At 42.3% G+C, this 27706-nt stretch overlaps 1 protein-coding gene across 3 annotated transcripts in view; it reads right to left on the bottom strand.

Moving 5' to 3' along the window:
* The window catches only part of slc66a2 (solute carrier family 66 member 2), a 39404-nt gene extending 12206 nt beyond the window's left edge, over window positions 1-27198 (bottom strand). Inside the window, exons 1-4 of one of the 3 annotated variants that reach the window (XM_080485044.1) lie at window positions 26658-27188; window positions 25448-25581; window positions 23997-24047; window positions 12521-12737 (exon numbers count right to left, since the gene is read on the bottom strand). In XM_080485044.1, the coding sequence (XP_080341170.1) occupies window positions 12521-12737; window positions 23997-24047; window positions 25448-25581; window positions 26658-26860 (605 nt within the window). In that variant the 5' untranslated portion in view covers window positions 26861-27188. Of the gene's footprint in view, window positions 1-12520; window positions 12738-23996; window positions 24048-25447; window positions 25582-26657 lie in introns of all 3 variants that reach the window. The other 2 variants (XR_013936184.1, XM_080485045.1) reach the window with 2 other exon arrangements.
* Window positions 27199-27706: the final 508 nt, after the last annotated feature.

The raw sequence follows: 27706 nt of genomic DNA, 5'->3' as shown, positions 1-27706 counted from the left end.
CATGATGAGCAAAGAGTACCCTCTCCAGAAGAGTGATGCCCTGACAGTTGGGAAGATGCGCACTTGCAAGGCTACAATCAGTTCAAGCTGCTTCCTAGAACATCACAATGACGTCTATAGCCTCTTAACGGCCTCTGTCGATAAAAGTCTTGGGAGAAATGTCTCCAGCAGATTTCATGGGATCTATAGTAGCAGAGCTGAAGTTCTGGTGCTGGACTAACAAGGTTTCGCACAGGCAATGATCAAGTTTTAAAAACACCTCTCAGCAATCTGTGGATACAATACTGAAGGACTGTGCTTCGTGGAGCTTTACGCTACAGGCTGCTGAATGAACAGGAACATTAAGCCCCGTTTACAGAAAGTTTTTAAGTGAAAACTGTAACTTTCCTTTGTGTTTTAGATGTTTGTTTAATTGGCAATATACAGCCAATAACCCCCCCCCCCCCCCCCCCCCCCCCCCCCCCCAAGTACTTTTCACCAAAAGCTAAAAGGACATTTTAAAAATAGCCTTTAAATTGAAATATAGTCTCTGTGTGTTGAGTCGACATTAATTCCGTGGTTTTCCCTGAATAAATATCCATTACAAGCTTCAGTGTTCAGTAAAAAAACAATGTGATTAATCGCAATTGATTACAGAAAATTATGCAATCAGCAAATTGTTTTTTTTTTAATCGACTGACAGCACTCGTAAAAACGTATAAAGACAATTTTCAAAAGGTATAGTAATGAAGCCGTGACTGTCAGTTCATGTTTTTATGTTCATATTGGTATTTACATATATATTTCAATGGAAATATATAAATTCATATTGGTATTTACATATATATATATATTAATGGAAATATTGTTCATACAAATTAATTTACTATAGTTCCGTAAACTTATATTTTGGGGAGAAAGAAGAATTTTATCAATGTACTCTTTAGGTGACATGATTTTTAAACACATGGATGGATGGACGGATAGAATACGTTGTGGCCCATACTGACGGGCCATGCCATTAGTATATATCCGATTGGTTAAAAATTATTTTTAAATCTGCATTGTAATTAGCAAGAATTAGTCCATATCCAACATGTTTTAAATCATCACACCAAAAATAAAGAAACAAGAGGGTCTAATGAGGTGCTAGCACAGCCACTGATTTCTTATCTGCATGAGCTAGAAAAACATGTATCTTTGATAGTTCAATTCTTTTTGGAGAAACATTCTCACACTGCTTTAACAAAGTGCTTTATTGCTGAATCCCAGAAGCATGAAGAGAGAATTTATCAATAAAACGATTGGGAGATATCCACTTCATTTTAATTATTTACAGTGCCGGGCCTTCACACTTTGCATTACACAGAACCAGGATGGCAGATTCTGATCTGAAACTCTGCAGAACATTTCGTTACGAGGCAGATAGCAGCTCGAGCCGAGTCTTCTTTGTTCCGTATATCAGGAGTTCACGCATCAGTAAACTGTGACGGGCCAAAAAAAAAAAAAGAAGTGCTGCAGAAAAGAGGAAACGGCAAAAAGCAGCACAGTTAATTAGAAATATGGCATTTTGGTTCAACTTTAATCATTTCAAGAATTGTAGAAATCTAAAGAAGCTGTTTCCATTGTCTCGCATCCCACAAAGAAATATTTCCATGAGTGACAGATTTAAAACGTCATCATTCGAGTTATCTTCTGCGGTAAGACTTCATTGAAAACAAGTATCTTCATTTAACTCGCCAGTGTTTTGAGTGTGAAATGTTCCCAGTTTCATCATTAAATCTGTCCAGAATTATCAGCGTGAACCAAGAAACCGCTGTCTTTTCGATTGAACAGACTTCGCCCCTTGGAGTTACTGAGCAGATGGAGGGATGTCGGGTTGGACAGACGATGTGAAGCTGCTCCAGCTGGGGTGAAACTCTGTTCTACCACAGCAGCATTAAGAGGCACACACCAGGCCACAGGGGTGGACCGCCCGCCAGCATTGGTAGTCAATTCAGATCCATTCCAGCACGTTGCTGCAGGCCGCCGTGTGCGTAGGCAGGTTTTATGAACCTCGTGTGGAACCAAGTCTGGTAACACACAGTAGACACTTTTTATAGATACAGTAGGAAGTAGGTAAGGGTGAGATTAGATGACTGGAAACGGCATCGTTTTCCTGTTTTGGCTTCATGTTCAGATTCTAATGTTTAATCAGATTTAAAACCTCACAGCCTACCAGAGGATGGTTGCCATCCGTTTATGAGCAACGAGTACCATCTTCTGAAGGGTACTTCTACTTGGGATGACGCACTCACCGAGCTACAATCGGTTCAAATGCTTTCTGAGACGTCACGATGAGTTTTATTGAATCTAACGGCACCACGGAGCTTCTTCCACGCTCCTCTCAAATGTATTCATAACATCTTTGTTGTGATGTCCAATCGACGCACAAGATAGAAGTCTTTTCTCAAGGAGATTTGTTGTCTGTTTTTGTTCCTTTCACTGGCTGCACATTTTCAATTCAGCTCAACACTGCCACCCACGTGTGACCAGTGGTATTACTCAATTTGCTACGTGGCCACCGGCTTCCCGGATACACACCATATTACTCACATAACGAATGCAGAAGATGGACAGAAGGTTCCGTCAGTCTGCGCACTTTCAACCTGTGTACTCATAGTTGAGTTCAAGTGATCGAGTTGACGTTACAGTCAATGTGAAGTAGTTTTGTGTAAAATTAGTGCAAGTCTTTACAAATTAATCAGTGAGGTACTTTCACTGGCCCCAAGGTTACTCAACCTTCTTTTGAAGCATAAAGCAATTCCTCACAACCTAATAATTTCTAGTGAGGACACTTCTGGAAGTTAGACTAAGGGTAAATATTATACTTCAAAGTGAGTCTGCAGGGAAATAAGTGGTGGTCAATGTAATGTCCGTGGAATAGTGTGTATAGGCAGTATGCGTCATAATCATGGGAACAAGCTCACACACCTTAACTCTGGAGGAAAAGTCAAGTTTAATGTAAAGGTATGTTAAAATTACTACCAGTTACTTGGAATTAAGGGAGTCTGCAGGAAATCTATGCGAGTTAATGTGAAGTCCACTGAAGGTATGGAAATATAACGTGTGTGTACAGAAGCCCGCCAGCTAAATAAGGCTCTGGCACTGTTATCGAGTGTACCGGGATGCAGCCGAGGACCAGGAGCCTTATAAGGCTGCCACTGGCTGTCTGCATGTCCCATCTCTCTGTCTTGTTTGTGGGTGTGTTGTTATGTTGTATTTGTTTTATGGCAGGCTGCTCAGTATCAGTATGTACCTCTGACTCTCCAGGCGCGGGACCATCCAATAATAGCAGACTAGCAGCAGCCTGGAAAAGTGTTAATGCAAAAACCCCCTCTGGTCCTCCCCCATGTGCAGCTCAGTCACACGCTCACAAGGAAGATGCCGGCGCAAACACCTTGCACTTTTTCATCTGGCAGAGTCACATAAAACATCTGCTTTCGCAAATATTTACAGCCCTGCTGCCAGAAAGTTTTACTTGGTTCTACATCAAAATTTATTCTAATACAGGATAAATAAATAAAAAATAAAAATTCTTCATTATGTTTTTTAGTTTTTTTAAATCAAACATTACAAGTTGTTTCATGTGAAAATGCAAAATTTCCCGTTTACGCCACAACGTTATGAAAGACGATGTCCGTTCACATGGAAATGGCAGATCCGCTGAAAATTAGGTAGTTTTCCAGTCGGGCCACCAGTGGATGCTGTTGTTTGGTTTTGTAATGAAACCACACACACATGCGTGCAGAGAACAGAACGCAATAAACATCAACAATGGCGAGTGCGCGGACATTCACAAGGACAGACGACAAGGTGTCTTGCTATTCCAGGTGACTCTCAACTCTAAAACTTCCAAGTCACAGGAGAATACGGACGGAGAGTCATGACACTCTGCAGGCAAACATTGCCGTTGTGATTGTTGATCTACCCACACATTCTGCAGAAGAGCTATTTACTACAAGTCGTGACGTGCATGAGCAGTAACAGTGTTTCAGAAAAGAGACGCAGTGTGAGCACTTTCAGATGTTCGACCTTGGGAGCAATTTTCAAAAGATTGCATTATCACTGGCTTGGAGCACGGTTGTCATGTAAAGAACATCAAAAAGGCACTTTTTTCCTTCCATTTTTACTTAAAAAGTCGTCGTGGAAATTGTGCCTAAATGTAGAATAACCCTATAATTGTTAGTGTCTAAATTAGCCTGTACAAATTAAAGTATTCCTGGTAACACTACCACTAGTTTTTGGGTATAAACACTCTGTTTTAGGCAATTACTTTTCACTGATTGTTGGATTTATGTTGTTAATTAACCAAAGCCTTTGTTCTCCTAAAACAGTTTAATTGCAACTTTTCCCTTCACCTCTTGAGATTCATCGCTCCCAAAAAAAAAAAAAAAAAAGAAAAAGGGAATGATTTAGAATTTTGTAAGGCTGCAAGCAGCGAAAAGAGGCTAAACAAAACCTGGGGAAGCTAAACTAAAGAGTCAGCTTACACAAGCACATACTGAGGGGGAGGATGGGATACACATCTTTTTTCAAATATCATTACCAGTGAAGGCTGCCGGGTTGTATTGACAAAGATGCATCAGCAGTTTTACAGGAATATAAACAAACAGACCCTAACTCACACTCAAACAGAAACAGTCCTGTCAAACTCAACAGCATGCTGCAAACTTGCGCGTTAACACTGTGTACCTCCACTCGTTAAAGAGAAAGATCTTTTCAAAGATTTGAGTCCGGGGAAACATTGCTGACAAATATCCTACAAAACAGCAAAACGTCTGTTACTGACAAATTCATCCCGGGGCGAAAGAGAACCTGCACACTCTTACGTGTGTTTGAGAGGAAGGTAGGCTACAAACGCAGCGAAAGCCTTTGACACCTTCAGACGGCCTTTATCACAAAGTGCGGCATGCAGGGCGTTGGCCTGATTCAGAGCCTTTGGAGTTTTCCCAAATGTGACATTTAGTTTCAGAGGCAGTCCTGTTGTACAAGTAGCAATCATACAAAACCCTATGAGGAAACTAAAGGGCAATTTCAAATAGATCGCTGGCCCGGTTTCCAGAGGTGTTCCTTCAAGGTACTTTCCTTTGAATAAACACTAATTTCTATTTCTCATAACTGCAAGCAACAAGACCCTATTTACAAAACAATGATTTCAAGTGAAAATGCCAAACTGTGTGTGTGTATGGATTCTGCTGTTGTCGCGTAAACGCAAAGCTTTTCTGAAGCAGAAAAGCAAAAGTGACGCTTTCTCACTTGAAATGTTGTGTAAATGAGGTCTCAGCTCCCATTAACACACAAAATACAAACAAAATCTCATTAACAAATACATTCGTCAACTCAAAATCAACAAGAAACACTGAAAATGCTAAAGTATTTATGCCTGGGCTGTAACTCATCCACACAAATACCAAAATACACCAAAAACAGAGTCATGAGGAATACACATGAAACTCAAAATACATTGTGGATGTGCAAAGACTCATGTGTGTGGACTGTTAAAGTACTACTTTGGCACACACTGGAATATGAAACTAACAAATTACTAGAGAATGTAAAAAAAAAAATTAAGTTGTGAAATCTGTAATGAGCTCAGTAGCTTCTGTAGCAACATGGTTGATGAAGACGGAGACACTCCACGGAGACACTAAACTGAGAAAACGGTATCGTTTTTCGTGTTTCTGCTGTTTCTGTGTAAATGGACATTGTTTAGAAAACGTTGCCGTGGAAACGTGAACCTTTTCCTGAAACGGTATGCAAAAGCGACGAGTTTTCACTTGAAGCACATTTTGAGATTGAGCCAAACAATATTGAAACTGACATAACTTATTAGTGTGGAATTTCCAACAGAATTCCAGTTTAGATTGCCCTCAGCTTTAAACAAAGAGGAACCAGAAGGGGGGGGGGTTCCAACTGTCAGGGCATCACTCTTCTTGGCAGCACTGGAGAACCTGACGCCAGCGTACAGGAAAATGGACTGGGACCAAACCTTGTAACTCGAATCGAGAAGGAACAATGAGGGAATCTTCCTGGAACAGAAGAAAATCTCTTTCAACATATGAAAGATGTTTGAGAATTTGCCAACCCTATGGGGGTTTTCTGTATTTGTTGAGGGGCATATAGATATCTTAGTCCCTCCAGATATTTTGTGGGAAGGGATTTGGGCAGAACGGTTGCTTTGGAACCATTGTGAGAACTTCTGTCTGTTTCAGGGCTGCGCCTGTCTATTTACCCTGAGATCAAGCAATCCTACAGGGTGACACGAGAAACTGGTGAAGAAGATCAGCACCTTCAAATCTGAATCCATGGTTCTGTACGGGAAAATAAAGTCTTGCTCTTATGGTGAGAAAAGGGAATCCACCCTTGGTGTAGAGGTTTGAATGAAGAGAGGAAGAAATATGGTGCTATCAATTGCAGTAAAGATGCGGTCACGGTAACAGAGCCTTACGGTAAAGTGGGAACTAAGCGGTGATGCAAAGCTCTCTGATTACCAGTTTGTTGACATCTCTACCCTGACCTGTGGTCATGAACTGTGAGTAAGGGCTCAAGAGAGAGATCGCAGATATAAGCGGCTGAAATGAGTTTCCTCCATCGGGTGGTGACCTCAACGTTATTGAGCCAAAGTGGAGCTTCTAATAGCGTTTTTCACGGGCTGTGTTCACATGGGCAAAAACAATGGCCGTGAAAGTCTGGTCGGAAAGAAAGCGCTTCATGTAAAAACGCTTACTGGAGGATTCTGATCTGACAGGGAGACCATTTTTTTTTTTTATGACCTCTCGCTTTTTCGCATTGTCAACTTTTGCGCTCACCGAAAAAAGTTTAGGCAGCCTGGAGCGAAATACATTAATGCAACAAGTTCGCCTTCTAAAACTGCCAACAAGCTCGAGGAGAATCAAAGCTTGACGAGTTTAGAGAGCGAGAACGGTAATGTGACACCAAAGGCGAAAGAGATTGGGAATGGCCCCGGATGGGGAGCAGCACTTCCGTCTCATACACAATGTATGAGCAGCATTAATGCAAACCTCTGAGGGGCCATTATGGTAACCGAGCAGTTACGTGTGTCAGACATCATGACCAGAGAACCAGAGAACAGGTGGGGGGGGGGGGATTAACGTTGGAGAAATACTAAACGGCTCCAAATCGGTCCTCCTGGGACCGTCGTCTCGTCCCCCGAACACTATTCATACCGGATGATAAAAAAAAAAAAATACCTGCATGTCAGACATGCTGGTCTGTGGACGTCCAGTATGATTCGTTCCAACTTTTCCCCTGCACTTCGCCTCCTGCCTGCTTGAGAAGCTCCCTGCTGTGAGCCTGAATAAACAAGTGTGTGGAAGGAGTCACGCTGAAGACTTAAAAATGTCCCTCCAATCAGAGCTTTCGCCTGTCGACTCGGCTTTTAATTGGGGGCCAGCCGGCGTGATGTTTCTCAATACGAACACGCTGGATTGGTTTCATGTGGGGAAGGACATTCTGCTTTTCCTTTTCCTCTATAAAATGAATGAGCATCCCACCCAAGTTTACCTGCCTTCACACGCATGCAAATCTCGTGCCAAGCCTTTACACGAGTTCTGACCTTGAAATCCGCTAACCTGAAAGCTCAACATGTCGCCTTTATAGGTTCCGCCTTTGCATCCCTGCCTGAACACAGACGCACACACAAGCACTGGCTACTTGAGCGCCGAGGTAAAGTAACCTAGCAACGGCCTGCCAGACTCAACAGGTTGAGCACACGGGAAGCAGAGAACACAAACAATAAACAGAGCTGGAAATGACAATGTCCTCTGCCTTCGGAGTGCGCCGCGCAGGCAACCGAGAAAGAGCCCGATGCAAACCTTTACCGTTCATTTAATGGCCGGAGATTTAGAATCCCTTTGGCCCTTTTTCAACTGCAACCAGAATGTACCGCGTGGTTTTTGAAAGCATATCAGTGCCGTGTGGGACTGTTGCCAGCTCATAATGGACGCACATTTACTGAAAGCATCAAACAAGACGAACTGTGAATAAGGGATACTGAACAAACTCTAAAAAACATCCAAGACCGATTGAAGGAATTAAAATAATCTATACTATTCTCCATCTTTCTGCGCATGAAGCATCCATGCACAACTATGTTATGTTATGGGCTGCCTCCATTGGTGTGTGAATTTTTCACTTATAAAGTAATGCACTTTTCAGGAATGTCTGTGTTTTAAGTGAACAATAATACTTAACACTCTACTTGCAAAAAACCCCCCCAAAAAAACACATTCATTGTTCGAACAGGCTGCTGGCGTTACATAGAGTAGAAAGCCCACACACATCAAATTACTGCTATATTGTGGCGTAAAAGGTTTGGTGTGTAGGAGTTTAGAGCTCAACAAAGAGACAGGATAGTACAATATCATTACAAAAACTCGAAACTACCAAAAGGAGGATAAAAATCTGTGGTTTCGTTGGTGTTTAAGTTCAAAATTGCTTGCAACTAATCCAAGAGGATGAGAAAAACAAGCAAGACTCGACCTCTTTGATGCAGTAGTGCCAGTATTCTGATATACTTTGAAATATACAACTTTCATAGTCGGATGATATTTTCCTATATTTGTCGAATTTGCTGCTTGACAATCAAAACTGGACCAACAGACCACAGTTCAGGTGAACATTGGTAATGTCAAGTATTGAGATAGTAATTGGGTTTCTTCCTGTTAGAGGCACCTAGAAATGACTGCGTTGTATTTGGTGCTATATAAATAAAGTTGAATTGAATTAATATTATATGTGATAAAAAAAAAAACACGAGATGATACTTTGGTAAAAACAAACATTTGCTCTTTCCACGGGATTGTTACTGGGTTTCATTTTGGAGTCAGGACTTTAGAAAAAGGCGAGAATCACTTTTGAAAACCTTCAACATTAATCATACAAGAAGATTTCCAAGATAGAAGAAGCATGCCCACCAGCTGGACCTCGCTAAAATACATTTCCTAGGGTTAAATTGTCAACACGGAGTTCTCCAGAGCGGTTAAAGATGCCACTGTGTCCAACTTGGTCGACACTACGTTTTCGACCTTCGCCTTTGGCCGTGCTGGACGGTCGGTGGAAAAGAATTGCAGCCAGCATCTAACAGGAGACATTAGAGACAGTGGGTATCAACAAAAAGTAATAAAAAGTAGTTATACAGGAAATAAATCGCAGGAAACCCAGTGGAGGTGGCCTCATCATCAACAACCACACATTTCAGGTGGCTTTCTGTACAATATGTTGCGGGGAGACAGCGGGTGAGGGGTGGCAGGCACGAGGAAATCAAAAATAAATAAGGCAGGGGACAGAGAGGGTAAAGAAAGGCCCAGCGTGGGAGCCGTCATGGCGGGTTAAGTGGACAGGCAGCCCCTGCTGGAACTCTGTTATCTGTCTGCTGCAGAAAGCCGACCAGCAGCGAGGGGACGGGCGGGGGCAACACAAACTGCTCCCAGGCAGGACTCACACAGAGAGGGAGCCTTTTTTTTTTTTTTTTTTTTTTAATAATCGTCAGGGCCTGTGTGTACCACAAACTCAATCCGAGAGAGTCTTCCATATCAGTTCAGTCGTTCCTGCACTTCAATGCACCAATCGCCTTGTTAAAGGCGCCGCGGGATTAAAGCGGCGTGTAATATTTGGGGAAAGCGTTCAGTGTAATTCACCTAAGAATCTACCGCGAAAGAGGATGGGCTTCCCAAAATCATCCGTACGCCGAGCCCTGTAATTACTGCTTTTTTTTTTTTTAAGGAGCCAGAATCACACTTTGGAAATAGATACAGTGGAATGAAAAGTCTCATTACCACAACGACTTTCAGAGGGGTTGATTGTCATGTTCGCTTCGCAAAGGGCTGTCAGGGATCCCAGCTCACTGTTCGACAGGTGCCAGGAATACTTAATCAGCACGTGTCGGCGTTAATGATCATATGTGAGACAATATAATCTGGAGTCATTACTCAGTGCGAGCTATGGCGCGACGCCCTCGGAAGCCGCCCGTGACGGAAGTGGCGTTCATAAATAAAACATTGCTCATCAGGATAAAGACATTATCATTAATCAGGGATACAACAAACTCCGTTTTGGTTCATTCAGATTGCCGCTCCATAGATTGGACTGACGGACGAGCAAAAGAGATGGTCAATAACCATTTTGCATATAAAGTGTGTTTACATCAAGCGATTGCACTGTCCACCTCCTCGCATCATCTGGCAAAGCTCTGCCGCCGTTCTGATTGGTGCCTTTGGCCTCCGTGCAGACGGATGCTCTAAATGAAAAACTTCAATGAGAGGAGGAATATAAGCGGAGCAGATGTTGCCACACAGGTGTGCTGCGTGATGCAATTAAGTCGTGCGTGATGCAATTAAGTCATTATGTGCTCGTGCTGTGCGGCAGGCACGAAAACATCAGGTCGGGATGGCGAGAGATGAAGTAACAAACACATTTCCTGTTGGGGTATGGATGAGAAAGGCTTGAGCCAAAATGGTTCCCACCCGAGGAGTCGGGACCCTCTTGTAGGGGGTGTGTAGGGTTAGACTTTACCTGCTAAACAGGTAAAAAACAGGGGAATTTTCGACATTATCGAAATTCACATTGCACGTGTTAAAGAAAACCATAATGAGATGCTTCCTGCAATCGGGAGCAGGCAAAGAAAACAAGCCCATTCATTTTTATGTGATTTTGAAAAAAATCGGATTGACCAGGCGATCCACAGATTTCCTTACTTAGACCCCAGTTTAGGTGACGATCAAAGTGAAAATGCATCGTTTTTGCATTTTTGCTTCAGAAAAGTTTCATGTTTACATGGCAACGTTTCGAAAACAATGGCTGTTTCCAAGGAAACGGCAGAAACACTGAAAATAATGTCACGAGCATGTCGGGCCACTAGTGGGTGCTGTTGCTTGTGAGGAAACCACACACACAATTGCAGAGAACAATACGCTATTAACATTAACAATGGCAACGGCACAAACGTTTGTATGGCGAGTTCGAATGCTGTGACGAAAAGCTGCATTTTCCAAAAAATTTTCAGTGGCTCTGTCATGAAAATTGATACCCAAAAGGAAATTTAAACTGTCAGTTTCCCCCCCAAAACACAGTGTAAACAGGGCCCGAGTTGCATAAAACATAATTCTGTTTGTAAGACTGCCAAACAAAAAGGCAGAACTCAAAGTTGTGATTGCACAAAACATGTATTTCATGGTATATTTCTAAAGAGCCTTGCAATATGTCATCTGTTCTGTATTATGTATTGTATAGTTAATCAATATAAGCCCTGCAGCATAACTGTATAATGTATATGTATATAATAACACCACTGACTATGGACATCAGCAAATAGAGCTGAAAAATTGTGGTCACCCATTCGACAGCTATAACGCCCGCGGAAAGAGCCACTCTTCTTCAGGTAATCAAAAACTCAATGAAAGGACAGAAAATTCTGTTAATGGTTGCACATAAGAGGTTATTCAAATGCTACAAATCCTGAAGGCCCATACTAAGCTCTTGTGTCCACACTATTGACCCAACACACTGGTTTATATAATGGAGGCTCCGAGCAGAGTAATCCTTCTTTTGAAGCCATTAGGTTCTCTTACATGAGTACCAACAGTCGTTCAGCAGCCTTCTCCTTTGTTATTGATCAGTAAAGATGTAAAGAAGATTTATTTAGCTTGTTTGATTGAAGAAAAGCCGCCTACAGGCACTGAAGGCTCTCCTCCATCAGTCTTTGTCCGAGAGGCCCGCTTCATGAGGTGTGATTAAGAATTTACCGAGGCAAGTTCATATCTTACGAGTTAATCCGATCGTCTAAAAGCCAAAACTCGAGCAGTGACGATGACCAAGCCCATAATATGAGCTTTGAATGGGACCGTCATCAGTATATATGATTAGTGGGCCAGCGATGAAGACGAACATGTCTCAACCTCACAGCTGTGAAACGTGTTTTTCTGGCCGGTTGTACAAGTTAAAAAGCAAGAAGGTCCCACAAACGTGAGTTGTTCTGGTCACCTGCTGCGGCGTCACCTGGGGAAGAGGAAAAACCCCAAATTCAACAGACGCGCTTGTTCAAAGACGGAACCGCTTCCACTGAGGACCCAACTACAAACATGGAAGTGTAATTAGTGATTTCCAGTTTGTGTCCGACAGCTTGGAGAGGGTAAAACAGCCCAAGGCCCAGGGTAGACGTAGGACAATGTGGCAAACTGACTCTAAAAACTTTGCAACTGCTTTGACTGAACTTCAGCAACTTGCTGCTGTCATGTGGAAATCAACACCCTAAAAGTGAGGATTTTCTTTTTTCTGCTTCTTTCTAAACGATCCCCACAGATTTACTCTGAGCATATGATGAACACCTGAAGAGACATGTGGGAAAAGTGCCCGTAAACCTCGTTTGAAGAGGATTTTGGATGGTTGATGAGCGACATCCCAACACTCATCTGTGACTTCTCAAGGCTAAAGAGAGAAAATCGTCTCCATAAATGTCGAGTTCGCCGCGTTTGATGCGTACCTCATGCCCTCGGTAGACTTGTTCTGATAGTTGCAGTAGAGCTGCGGCGTGCCCAGCATTGCCTCGGTGAAGACAGCCAGGAAGCCCAAAGTCTCCACGAAGAGCGCCGAGTCCAGGAGGAGGTAGGTGATGTAGGCCGCCACCAGCGTGAAGGCCAGCACACACTGCAAGTAGTCCACGAAGCGGCTCCATGACCAGAAGTAGTTCCAGTCAAAGTCTAGAATAAGAAAAGCACAAGTGAGCCCCGGGAAGTGTTCGCTACTTCATAGGAACGAGCAAAGCAGGAAAACGTTAAAACAAAATGTTATTTGACATGCAAGGGTGTGGCTACAACAAAAGTGCAGAGTAACAATGCTTGAAGAAAAATACAGTTTAGAAGCTCCCTAATGGCCGTGCAAAGGAATGAAAAACAACAAAAAAGAAGGGATGAATTGTACACATCAGCACCAAGAGTTAAGGGGATTAGGTATGAACGTGACTAGATATTTAAACAGTTAGTTCCTTTGATAGTCAGGACTGGAGATTTTAGTCGGTTAGTTTTTCTACATGTACAAGGCGGCGCATGACTACCATGCTCTCGTCTGCCACTTGTCGAAGTTAAAGCTCTGTCAGACAACCGTCTGACTTCTGTGATCTTATGATCTTGTCTGGCAAAAGCAGTGCAGTTTTGTTACTGTTCATCTAGAAAATTAAGCATGTAGGCTGTAAAAAATACCTCAAACTGGTATATCACTCCACTTAAACAATACAACGGGATTACTACGGTAGGATGAAAAAACTGCCATATGACTACGGAATGATTTAACCTCAAGAATGTCACAAAGTTCCCATATAGCTGTTAAGAATTATGATTAAAGGTTTCAAATGGTTCTGAATAGATGCAATATATTTTCCGGAGAATGATTAAACATCGAACTATATATCACAGTAAACTGTAAGTGTTTTCTGAAAGTCTTTCTTTTCTATTTCAGATAAATTTTTCATGGAGTCAACAGAGAAGTTGGTGAACAGGAAATCCCTCCGGGGGATGGAGGTGAGTTTGGTAGCTCGGGGGTAGAAGCCGTTTCTCCAGGTTTTGATTAGTGTGGATCACCTTGCAGAGGACGGCGGGGAGAACAGGTCGATGGGGCCCAAGTAAAATGACACCTTGTCTATTTATTTCTTGGCCAGCAACATATCGGTGAGGGGAGCAAGAGGTCTGTTTATTAGGCACTCTAGTGCCCCCACCACCCGCTGGTCAGACCAATAGATGGTATACCTCAATGATACTTTACCCTCGATATGGCTTTAAGTATATCATAGTTGTAGTAGACTCAGGAAATTCCTTCCGAGCGCCATTATTTTGAAAGGCTCATCATGACAATTGTACTCTGATCTCTCACTTTGGCTCAAATGAAAGTTTGCTTATTTCTTGGTTGAATCGGGGCGATTTGTTTGAAGACAGTGTGTATCTGACCAGACTGAACACCTCTCTGACAGCAAGCTAACTGGATGCACTTCCAAGAGTAGGAAGGTACACACTCTTCTCACAGCTACTGCAGTTTGGGAACAGAGCAATAGAGTTTTAAGTATTACTCAAAGTCGTCTCAGAGGGAAGTCCACAATTCACTGTGTTCATAGACGCTACCTTCGATGGTAGGAGGTAAAAACAGTGGTGAGAAAATGTATGCAAAGCTTTTAAAATGTCCTTGCAATCACAGAGCAACGTCTTGATGACTGTCTACACAGAAAGGCTGAAAATTTGTTTACACATCAGGCCATTAGTGGGTGCTCGTGGTTGTTTTTGTAATGAATCCATACGCATGAATGCAGAGAACAACACGCTTTAATCGTTAACAATGGAAGTAAACGGACATCAGTATGGACAGATAATGAAGTTGGATTGGGTACTACAAAATTACCAAGTCCCAAGACAATATAGACTGGGAGTCATGACACTCTGGGGCCACCCATTGTTCTTATTGTCCATCTACTGATGCACGTGCAGAGCAGCTATTCACTGCGGCTGTGGCGCGCATGTGCAAAAGAAAGGTTTCAAAAAGTTGCGTTTTCCTCCCAGACGGAGTCTGAGTGTTGTCAAATAGATCCACCTTTGGAACCATTTTCAAAAAAAGTGGCATTATCAGTGGCTTCAAGCACCGTTGCCATATAAATGGAGACTTAAAACGCATTTTCACTCAAAAATCGGGGTATAAAACAAACACCAGTTTAACAATAAGAACAGTATGTGATTTTTTTTTTGTTTTGACAGTTGCAACTTATTGTCTATAATATACTGTAATTTATTTGGGTATTACAAGTTTTAGCTTCTTTGTGTTATTAAAGTATTTGCTCGAAAAAAAAAACATTGCCTAATACGACCAAGTCAGTTTTAACAAAGAGGTTGGTTTAATGGTTTAATGGTGAAACGCTTCATGAGCTTGTGACAATCTTTCTCTCTTCTCATTTTCCTGAGTAAATAATTATCCTGCCTGTTCTTTTTTAATTTAGCTCATTAATGAAGCGAAGCAAGAAACAACAACAAACTCTGCTATTGTGAATTTTTGTTTTTTATTTTTTCAAACTAATTTCACATCCGAGCTGCGAGATTTCACAACACTCCCACAATCGTGAAAAGAAGCTATATGTCGCCTCTGCAAATATCTGAACCTCGCTCCGCTTGGAACTCGTTCTCATTAAAGATCGCAGTGGTGAACGTGGTTAAACCCCCCACCCCCCACCACCACCCCACCACCTGAGGGAACGAGACAGTCAACCCAAGTTACAGTGTTTTTTACACCGTAGTATTGGGAACCTGGACACTGATGAATGGTTTGAATCTGGTTATCTGCTCGATCACCCCTTTCTCCAGGGAAATGATTCGATAAAGATTCAAAGCGCAATAACGCCGGCTTCCTGCCACCAGCAGCAGAGCTCATGCTAATCACACCGCGATAATATCTTGTGGCAGCGATGCTTCGATTGCCCCGGGCTTTGGTTCAGCCGTAGATCCAATAAGCCACGGAAAACATGTTCGACGCTAGTTTCTTTGAAGCCCAAACACATGTGATGTATCCATTACAGTACTGAGGCCAGGACAGGGACACATGTAGCTACTAGTTTCACGAGAGGAGGGAGGATTGAAAGAGTTAAAGATGGAAATCTAATCACGGGGCCAGCGCTGCATCTGAAATGGAATTTCTTCAAGCCACAGATGCAATAGAGGCGATTCGCTTAATCACGTTTAAATGAGGACCTTCCTTTATCCTCAACACACATCCGAGATCTCCAGAGAAACGCGCTGTTTATTACTCCAGAGGACAGGAATAACACACACACACACACACACACACACACACACACACACACACACACACACACACACACACACACACACACACACACACACACACACACACACACACACACACACACACACACACACACACACACACACACACACACACACACACACACACACACACACACACACACACGGTGTGAATGAGCTTCACCACCAAATGTCGCGTTCAAACAGAACAAACCTGTTTTTTCCAGACCCGATACGATCACAGGTGGTGCGACGCCAACGTGTGACATTTTGAGAAGTCTGTGATTGAGTGAAATATTGTTTCATTAAAGAAATAACGCTGGCCGGTTCTGACATTTAGATGGCATTTCTGAACAAACATGCGTGACGTGCTCACCTAGCTCCGCCAACATCGAACTCCTCCTTGAGGAAAGACGAGAAAAAGCCCGATAACTGAAAGTGAATAGTTCTCGAGACGTTCCAACTGGACCGCCGCTAACCGAACGTGGCATGAAAAACCTCCCACACGCAACAGAGCTGAGCAAATGACTGCTATTACACGTTAGTAAAAGGTATAGAAATGTGTAGATTTCTGTTGCGAGCCCAGTGAAGACTCCCGAGAGCCAGTTTGAACACCGTCGACCAGAGATTAGCCTGTAGGGGCAGATGCTTGGTAGAGCTGTGCAGCCCTGCCTGCAGCAGATGCAGAATATGGGAAATGTGGGCCAGCTCGCACCACGCTGGCACCGCCTGATAACAGCAGTGCGCGACTGGGGAGGGAAACGGCGAGGGGGGGGGCAAGAGAGCGGCGCCCGCCGCCAACCGGACAGCTGAAGACACGCGCAACATTGGCTAAGCACAGAATGATACGTGTCATATGGCTTGGAGTCGCGGTGTCACCAGGCCCCCAGCTCGTGACACACAAACGCTTACAGCAGCTGGCAAGAAACCGAGGAAACGCTGCCAGCGCTGCGCTGTGCTCGCTGGCTGGCTAGCTAGCCGGCTGATTAACGGCACCGCGACGTTCCACCTAGCTGAGCAGCTTGTTGGAATATAGGCCACAGCTGAACACAGAGCAGTGTGACACGTAATGAACGGGCGCTTGCGACAAATTCACTGAGGGTTTTGTAAGAATTCTATGTTTCACGAGTACATCATGTTAGTTTAGCCACAAGCTAACGCATTTTCATTGGCGTCAAGCTCATGAGACACTTCTAGCATTTAGGAAATGCCGTTTCTATTCGAGTTTAAAGTATCGCACTGTTTACTTATCTTATTTTTAACATCAGCTGTGGCCATCAGCTGTGGCCATCGGCCAGTGGCGGAAGTCGGCATAAGTAAATTATTTTTTCAAATTTCTGACCTGTTTTTAATTGTTTTAGACATTTAAACCGCTATACCTTTTCAGACAATTTTTGGTTATTTTACCTGTATTTCACTATTTTAGTCAACTCATTTAATGTCTTTGCTGTTTATCTCACCGTTTCTTGCAATTTCAGTGGTTTTGCCAAGGTTTTTTTTTTTTTAATTTACCATTAGCATTTTTAACGATTTATAGCAGTTTTACTCTTTGAAAAGCTTTTGTGGCCATTTTAGTTTAATCACCTACTTTTGACCTTTTTCCGATGCTACTAGTGACTGGAAAAAGAAAATATTCTGCCTAATGTTTTTCCATTTGGGGTTTTTCTTTGCACCTTTTAAAGCTTCCAACAACATTTCTGTTGTTTCCAATGAAAACCTGTTTCGCTCCTCCGGGTTCTGACTTAAAGTAAAGGTTTCACAGCTGATCGCAGATAAGTTACAATACTGATATAAGAGGCAATGTACCGGCTGAAAACACAAAGGCCTTTTAACTTTCCTCTTCTCTTCATCTTTACACTGGCCTACTTTCTTGTTGGAGACTCAAAAATCCAGTTATGCATTTCCTCTTCCAGGTAATCGACAACCTCAGAAACGCCTGAGTGGAGCTCCCATTAGACAAAGTGAAACTCATCCGAACTTTTTCCCGCAAAACGTTTCATCTCACCGTTTCCGAGGAAACCCTTTTACCGCCACCTGAGTGATCGCGAGCCTCTCCCATCCTGACACGGCCCAGCGATCTGATCTTTTAATCTCCTTATGGCAGCATTCCGTATCAAATCGCGCTGAGCAGCTCTTACACGGAGAGCCGTCCAAAAACTACAACGCAACAAAATACACTGATTTTAGTTTCACATCAATGGAACAATACCAGTGAACCTTTGAGTTACAGGATCAGATCATAAAGAGGAGTGACAATTCGATGGCACGGCCTCATTTGTCAATCCCGGGATATTCTATCTAAAGTCTTTCTGAAAACTGATTGCAGAGCCCGGTGTGTGATAATCAAGCGAACAAATATATTATGATTAAGGCTTCGAGGACATAATGGAGGCACTCTGGACAATCAGGGAAACCTTGTCAAGGTACGCTCTGTCTAAACCGCCGCTCAGCGAGGTTTAAAACGGAGGCCCTGATTAACACAACAGTGAAAAAGACATCACTTTTGTATTTTTGTTTCACAAGCGTTTCATGTTTGCATGGCAACCATTTGAAAACGATATCAGTTTATACGAAATGTAGACTGTCGGGCCATGATTTTGCGCTGTTGGTTTTTTTTTTAGGAATGAAACCACATACAGAGAACAATACACTTGAAACATTAATAATAGCAAGTACACAGGCATTCGTATGGACACATGAAAAAGTTAGATTGTTATTACGGTGACTGTCAACTATAAAAGTACCAAGTCTCAGGAGATTATGGACTGGGAGCCATGACACAACGCCATCCACACACAACGGCAGTGTTTCGGAAAAATAGCATTTTCCCCCATTTCCACTGAGATGGAGTGTAATCAAAACGTCCAAGCACTGTGTCATAAACGGACTCCTAAAATGCAATGAAAGTTTCCAGTTTTCACTTCAAAACGATGTCCTGTAAGGGTTCAAGACATTTGATTTTTATTGGTTCTATATTGGCACTCATGGTCCATAAACCTGGCGAAAACAATATTAAGTGCAAATTAAACTATAAACATAATCTTGATGTGTCATTTCATTTCATCTCAATGGGCTGGGTTATTAATTCACAAAAAAGAAAACCTAATCTGTTCTAATTAAATAAACACAAAACCAAATTAAATGTCCACTCTATTAACTCACGTTTGAGAAGCAATAGATTGAAATCGTGCACTTTTTCGAGTGGTTTTGAAGAATATTTCTTTGTTTTTTTTTCAATATAAATCATTACAAAAGGTTAAAAGATCATGGAGGGCCTACAAAGTAAGTCTCTGTAAAAATACAGTTCATTGATTTGGTGAGACCAGAATAGAGTCTCATGTTTGCAAGGTGGTGGTCTAAAGGTTAGAAAAGTGAGCTTGTGTTTGGTCAAAGGTTGGAATCCCACTGCTGACAGGTCAGGTTAGGTTAGGATGGCTTAAATTAGATTAGCTTAGATTACTTCCCCAAGGGGATCAATACAGTATAAAGATCCAATAGCCTGTGTGTAGGTGAATGATTTGAGAATGGGTTGGTTGGTGTGAAGCAAGGTGATGTTCTCTCTCCTACTTTATTTGCTATTTACATTATTGATTTGGCCCAAGAAATCAAGAGAGTTAACCTGGGAATAGACATTGTGGATTTTAATTACATCATGTTGTTGTACGCTGACGATATTGTTTTGGTAGCAGACATCCATCCACCCATCCATTCATCCATTTTCTCCCGCTTATCCGTTTCCGGGTTGCGGGGGTAGCAGTCTGAGCACTGTCACCCAGATCACATCGCACCGATTAAGAACCTTTCCTGCGGGTGGTGAGCCCACGGGAAGGTGGCGCCCGGCGTGGGTCATGAACCCACTACCATGACAGTGTGAGTCTCATGCTCTACCAACTGAGCCAGGTGGGGGCTGGGAGCAGACAATGAAATGAATTTGCAAAAAATGTTAGATATTATGAATGACTGGTGTACGAAATGGAGATTTGATATTAATTGTGAAAAAACTAAAATAGTTAACTTGAGAAGCCTTTCTGATTGTCAGAGTGAATATGAATTCTATTTTTGGCAAACATTGTTGGTGAATTCTGTAAAGTATAAGCACCTTGGTTTTGTTTTTCCATGAGAATGATTTTTTTCTAAAGGTAGAAGAGTACTGACAGAATCTGATGGGAGGTGCAGTTATCAATATGATGAAGTTCTGTCCTGGTTTGAGTTTCACTACATTCACTCAGCTGTACGACTCAATGGCAGCTTCTGGGTTGTTCTACGCTGCAGGAGTTTGAGGTTTTCAGGAGGCTGTAGAGAGCAACTCTGTCCAAAGCAGAGCTAGGAGGAATCTCCTCGGGGTCCATAAGTTCCCCCCCTAAGGCAGCCATAGAGGGAGACACGGGCTGGGAACCCTGTGTGGTGAAGCAGTGGGCTGAAATATTAAGACGTTTACCTGAATAGAAACTCACCAGGAAAATCTTTAACTGGGATAAAGCCCATAAATACCCTTGGTCTTATGAGGTCCTTCAAATATTTACAAAAATTAATTTACAATCAGTTTTTGAATGATTTACAATGTCAAATAACAAACCTCAGGCTGATATCATTTGATAATTACAAAGAGCAGAGGAAGCTGGAACTGTTAAATAAACCTAAACTGAGGAGTTACGTTCAGTTTAAAGATTGTTTTTTCACAGAACTTCATGTTAACTGTAATTTAAAAAGATGACAGAGGTATCTGAGAGCTCAGCTCAGAGCAGGAGTGCTGCCCCTAGAGGTGGAAGAGGGTCATTTCAAAGGGTCTCTGAAGAGTCATGTTTGTGACTTATGTTTGGTGGAGGATGACTTTAACTTCATGTCCTATTGTCCACTGTATAATGATTTAAGAATTACTTTGTTTGAAAAAAATTAAACACAATAATCCTGATCTCTTTTGGTTGGCAGAAGGTGAGATGCCGAGTTGGTTATTTAGAAATGAAATTTTTAGTTTGGTAAGATATGTGGAAAAAGCAAGAACAATGAGACTGAAAGCTTTGTGTCCAGACTCTTGACTCTGATGAAATGTTTATATTATACTGAACATATACTATGACTGTCATCTTCCTATTAATGTTTATAGTGTCATATAAGCATGTGTGCGTGACACTTAAATGAGAATATTCATTCCTTCATTCTTCGTGATATGCAAGTGTGATATCATTACAGTAAAGCACTGGAGATTTATTTCAAAAGAATAAAATAATTGCAAAACATTGCGATGTGCTTCGTTTGGATTCAATCTTACAGTAAAATGACTTGGCTTTGTTGAAAACACGCAACAAATGTGACTCTGGGGCTCTCGGCAATGTCTTCTCATTTTCCTCTCAAATGTTGCATCAATCAATCTTCCAGCGTTTCCTCCCTCCTGTGCACATGTGCGCTTTCACACGTTCCACCAGCGGCATAACAGCCATAACATGCTTCGCCCTGATATTTCCACCAGCAGATCAATGGGCGGCCGCGGACCGGCGGGGCTCTGTCAGCTCTAATCACAGTTGGCAACGCTCGCTGATCGATTGGGCGCTCGTAGTGGAAGCCCGAGCGGCTGCTGGCACTGAAAGACATGGGGGTGACGCCAGGAAGGCCGTGGACTACGCGAAGCCATTACTGTCAATCCGTGAAATCTTTGAATCTCTTTGATTCAAAACATCCAAGAAAAAGGCAACAGAGCAGAGCCTCAGTATTGAGCAATTAGGGAAGGTTGCACAGTCCCAACAGAAGCTTGTGCACTATATTACAGCTCACTGAGCCGGAGGAACTCTGCGGTCTGCTTTCATACATATATGCTGTCTTCTATCGCCATCTAGTGTGCGACGACGGAACGAGAGCCATTTTTTCAGAATTGCTGCCTCACATTTCATGTTAAGACTGTGAGTCTTTCTTTGGATTAAACATTTAGAGCAACAAACAGTCAATGTGAACCGAGTATGATCACCATCAAAGGGTATGCTTCAAATTCCTATCTGCCTGAAAAGCAAAACTTATTTAAGTGAACTGAATACGGAGACATTCTCTGTTTTCTGCCTCTATGAGATGAAATCTGCATTAATATAAACAATTCCGATGTGTTCCGATAATGTCTGTACTGAACATAACCGTTAAATATTGAAATATCAGATAGAAACAGGAAGTAAACCCAGAATTTAGTGGCTGCGTGAAGCTCATTTGGGAGCAACAACCTCAATCGGGCTCTTCTGGTGGAATGTTACTCAGATGTTTCAAGTCAAGACTTTGACCTGTGAAGAAATTCCGAGAAGCTTCATGAATGGACGGACCACCTTATCCATTTCAAATGTCTTCAGGAATAAGACGGCTATGAATGCACCGATTGGTTCTTGGATTGCTTGATGGGATTAAACTCGTCTTTGGTTTAAAAGGTGGTTTGAAGTGATAATTATGCCCCTTGAACCAGACAAAAACACCACCGATGGCTGCTTTTCTAGATTTTTTCCACAGCTGAGACTCAAATCCCTTCAGTACATGGTCAAAACACTGAAGCTTAGCTCGAAGCGACCCTCGGAAGGGAGTCGGAGGAACAACATTCATTTTAATTTGCATTAATAAGCCATGACAAAAGCTGCTTTCGTATCCACATGTCGGTGCGGGAAACTGTTAGGATGGGGTTAGTTTGAGAATTGTTATTCAAGCAACAGGCGTCGTTTTACATTTGAAACTGCGAAAAGACTGGAGCAGACAGAACAGGCTGAACAGTCAGAACAGTCAGAACAGGCTGAACGGGCTACACAAGCTTTAGCGTCCAAGTCGGGTGCGGATCTAATGTGACTTTTCTCAACTGTTTAAAGAGGATTTTTAACAATTACTGATGCATTTACACGCACATAGTAAGTTACAGTAAATTGTAGGAACCTACAGCCTGATGAAGGTAACGCAGACTGGTGTGTGCAAAATTATGTAGTTTCATGCCTCTTATGAGGTTTTTTTTTCACCCCAGTGTAATTCCAGAAATCAGAACTTGAAACAAAAAAAAAAAAGAATTCACAAAATTGAAGCACTGATAGTTTTGATGTAAATGTTTTATCGGCCTTTAACGTTCCTCTACCAGAAGCCTCAGGGGAAAAATTAAATATTTAGATGGCGCCAGTTAGTGAAAGATAAACAGTTTGATGGATACAGACTCGGGTTTCTTTGTGAACATATCGACGTTGGTGTGATGGGTTTAGGAAACGGCAGGTTGAAATGAGCGGGGACGCTCTTGTTTTGGTGTGTCGGTTTATTCTCTGTGCAAAAGTGATTCATTTTATGCAAAGTAGTTTTTTTCTGGTAGGGTAACTTTTATCCACGTGGTTCAGACTACGGCGCTCATTCTTTTAGAAATATCAAACATCTGAAAACCTCAGAGAAAGACCGTTTTTTTTCTCCATCTGGAAACATCGACGACAACGTTTCCAGTTAAAACGCATCTTTTTGCTTTGTTTTGTTTCAGAAGACGACGTAGTCAAACGATGTAGTTGGGATGCCAGGCCACGAGGTGGCACTGTTGGTTGTTTTTGTAATGAAACAACAAACACGCATGCTTGCAGAGAACAATACGCTGTAAACAATAACAATGGGAGCCCACAGACATTCGTAAAGACAGACGACTAAGTCGGATTGCGATTACGGTCGACTCGACTATAAAACTACCAAGTTCCAGGGACGATATGGACTGGGAGTCATGACACTCTGGAAGCCACCATGTTTGTTACTCTACATGTCTTCTCCATGTGCAGATAAACCTATTTCCTATAGTCATAAAGCGCATCCCCCCATCCCAGAATACATGAGTTTACCCCCCCGTGTACATGGTGATTTTCAAAAAGTTCCACCTTGGGAGGCAAACTTTTATCTGGGGCAGCAGGCAGTGAAATCACACAGGAATCGTACACAACATGGACACACGGGACATTTGTTCCATGGCTGTAAAGCACAGGAGGGCTTCATGCGAATGGAGGTGAAAGACTCATGCTTCACGTTAAAACATGGGGGTGACGGGGTTAGCGGTCGCCGGTTAGTATTGGCTCGGGCTGCATGCATGAGACACATGGGGGGAAGGGGGGGGGGGGGGGGGTTGGCGGGGGTGGGGCTGATGAACTACCACTGATGTTCCACTGCAGACACGGATCAGGTCAGGAGAGTACGTACCCAGAAAGAGCCTCTTAGGGATTCTGACCTCCTCGTCCTTACTGTCTGTCGCTACAGTCAAGAGCACAGGTGAGGGAAGGGGGGGAAAGAAAAAAAAAAAAAAAAAAAAGAACTTCTTCACTTATTTTTAACAAATCTGGAGATATTCCCCGAACTGTTTGGCTACAAGACTTGAAACTTCAGGTCGTTGTCACAGTCAGCCGTGTTTAATCTGAATGGGAAAATAGGAATATCAAAGCGTGAAGAAGAAGGAGTACGCTAAGAAAAATACCATCTTTTTTTTTTTTTTTTACAAAAAGGAGTAATAAACTGGAATTTCTATTCAGTTTTTCTCCATAGACTTCATTTAAAATCTTGCTCCATCTCAATTTCGGCATGTTTTAACGAGCTCACGTCTGCTCACGCTTCTAAAACAGTGCGACCCCTAGTGGAAGAATAAAGAGTAGCAGTACATTGTTAACTTGCGTCTTCTTTGTAAATGCCTCAGTCTGCATCGTTACACCTCTGAACTGAAGCCTGTCTTAAGGAACACACCGACAGAGGGCAGCACCGACTGAATTTGCGTGATGGCGCATTTTGCCATTTGAGATCGCATTGATCTGCATTTTTGGTTTGACACAGAGGAAGAAACATCTGAAGGAAAAGTAAACTAAAGCTTTCCCTCTTGGCCTGAACATCCAGAGATGCTTCACCAACATTAGAAAGGACATTGGAGGAATCAGAAGGAGCAAAAGTGTATGTTTTACGATGAAACTCGATACTAGAAGAAACTGAAGCGTATCTCCTGATGCGGACGTCTCAGTTTTAATTCGCCTTCTGTACAATGCGATTTATTTTGGACAGAAATATAGAAAACAAAACTAAACTAAAACCAGATGAATGTTCCGGAGAAATCGACCTATGTTAACATGCAGTGCAGCTCGCTACAGCCATGTAATTCCCCTTTGTGCCACAAGACGGTGCAGTGAGTCACTCTTGAACTCATCCTGCCTTCAGATCGATAACAGAGGAAGTAGCTGCAGGTAAATCTGATGCGAAAAAAACCTAAAACAAAACCCGGGAATGAAGTAAATTTTGTGAAAGTGACTTAATACTGCCACCCTGTGCACAAAAATGGAATTACTTAATTCTCACATAAAGTGCCTTTCAATCTAGATTTGTTTATTCGTCTTAAGACCTGCAAATTACCAACCAAACATGTGTATCATAAGAACATAGAAACAATTTCTGCCTTGAATATTAAATGACGTAATAATTTTAAGCTAATAATGAATGATTTGTCTTAAAAACAACTTTATATCTTCTCCCACGATGCAGCATAAGAAGACTCTTTGTTCTCAGTCAGCTGACTTGGAATCATTGAGAGCGATTCACATTGACCTTCAGCCACTCATTCGCCCGGCGATGGAGCGTCTGAGCGATATATCTGCTGTATGGACGAGCTTTCTGACCTATGAAGGAGCGCCTCTTGGTGTTGAGCTCGGTGGCCGTGCGGACGTTGGTGCACAGGTTCAGCATGATGAGCATGGTGCCGATCATGATGATGCTCTGCCACAGCAGCAGCGTCTCGAAGTAGCGGCCGAATCTGAAACGGGGACACGGGGGGAGGGGGGAGAGCGTGAGAGCGTGAGGGGCGGCAAAGTAAACGAGGGATGTTTACTGTTCATGTTAGTTCCAGAAGAGCAGGGGAGTCACACGTGTGGAGCCAAAATTTGCAGAGCGAGAGAGTCCAGAAATCAATTTACAGGAAGTTTTTTTTTTTTTTACCCCTTTATTTTCCAGACTCAGAGGAATGATCACAGTCACAGGAGTGAACTTATTGTGCAGGAGTCTTTTCCACTGATTAAAATTAACTGGAGCCACAAAACATGCAAATTATCTGACATTAAGAAAAATAAGAAAAGAAAAGTCATAGGTACAAGTGAGATACGTTTTATTACTTTCTGAGCTTTTGTGGCCGTTTTTTTAGGGTTTTTAGCTTTTTAAATATTTTTGTTTTCTTTTTACATTTTCCTTTTTCACTTTTCTTTAGTCCATCAATTTTTTTTAAAGCATATTTAACATTTCCCTCGTTCTACATTCTTTGTTCGTTTAAAAAAAAACAGTTTCTGTTTCCTTTTGACATTTTTCGCTTTTATTTTCTCAAAATATTTTTTTATGTTTTCTTTATAAATTTTTTTTTTCTATTTTCCTCCTTCCATACTAGCAATTTTAATCATTTCAGTTTTACTATACTTCCTGTTTATTTTTTGGAAGTAGTTTCACCTTTTTTCCCCTTCGTTTTCAGGAAATCTGAAACATTTTTCCTTGGCCAGGACACTTTAAAAAACGAGATTTATAATTTCAACAAAGATTTTTTATGGTTAAATAGAAAATATATATACATATTATGGCATTTAAAAAAAACAGAAAACGTTGTACCTTTAGTGGTTTACAATGAAGTGACGTAAACAAACTTTCTGCTATCTTGGCAGTACTTTGTGGGGTTAAATATGATGCTTAACTACTCCGATCAACACAACTTTTAGTATCCAGAAGCTTTAAGAACCTCTTGGATGTCCACCACTTCAGCAGGTTGGAGCCAAACTTGATGGAACTCTTCAGTTTGATTTCAGACCTAATGTCCCAGACCTGGAGGCTCTCTGGTCTTCAGTGTCTCACCTGAAGAGGATCCTCAGGATGTTGGCCACCAGCAGCACCAGACACACGTATGTGGAGAAGCCCTCCGCGTTCTGCGTCCTCCGGATGTCCCGGTACTGGGGGATGTAGGGGACCACCCCTCCGAACACCATGGCCCCGGCGGCGACCCACGCCACCAGCATGTTGACCGCGGACAGGATCTGCTCCAACACCTCGTCCTCCATGATGCGTGTCCCGGGTGTTCCCCCGGCTCTACTTCCCACACTGGACCCGGAAACATGCGTGTTTCCCCCGGTTAATGCCACGCCATCGCTGCAGCCGCAGCCCGCCGGGGAGAGACGCCGGGAGGTGGGGAGAGGTCCTCCGGGGCGATCCGCGGTGTTTACCGCCGGTAACCTGCTCGCTGCTCACGCCTCAGAGGAAACGCCACCGCTTTATGAACTTGTATCCTCAATAGATCCACTGGCAGCGACAGAAAGACACAAATCAAACCCCATTTTCTCTCCAGATGTTTTTTTCTTCACCAGTTTCTCTACTTCCTACTTCCGTCATGGGTTCAAACAAAGATTCTTGACGTCATCAAGATGGGTCACTACAACTCCAAAACAAAACATCCAACGATCGATTTAAGGCATAACTACAGTTGCATTGCAGCGCTATTCGGACCAACAAACGATAATAAATTACTTGAAATTATTTCATCAGATATTTTTTTTTCGTAACTCTGAGATAAATTACATAATTCTGACTTAAAAAACAACAACAACCTGAATTTCGCACTTTACTAGGTCAAAGAAAGATGTTCAATCTTATCAAGATGGTTCACTACCAACAAAAAACTGACTCCAAACCAAAACAGACTAGAATACTGTATTAATGCCAGAGGAAAACTCTTTAGAGTTGCACAACACAGAACATAATATAATAAATGGAATAGAATGTTAAAATATAAAATGATTTAGAAAAAAAAGTTAATATTAATATGTACAAGACTTAGTTTGACTAATGTAAGAATGGAAAGAATTGAATTGACGGAAAACCACAACAAACATTATATTTACTAAGACGAG

The sequence above is a fragment of the Lipophrys pholis genome (genome assembly GCF_963383615.2).
Source record: "Lipophrys pholis genome assembly, chromosome: 17".
Taxonomy (NCBI): domain Eukaryota; kingdom Metazoa; phylum Chordata; class Actinopteri; order Blenniiformes; family Blenniidae; genus Lipophrys; species Lipophrys pholis.
Note: the sequence above shows the minus strand (reverse complement) of the source record. Positions and strands in the feature narration are given on the sequence as shown.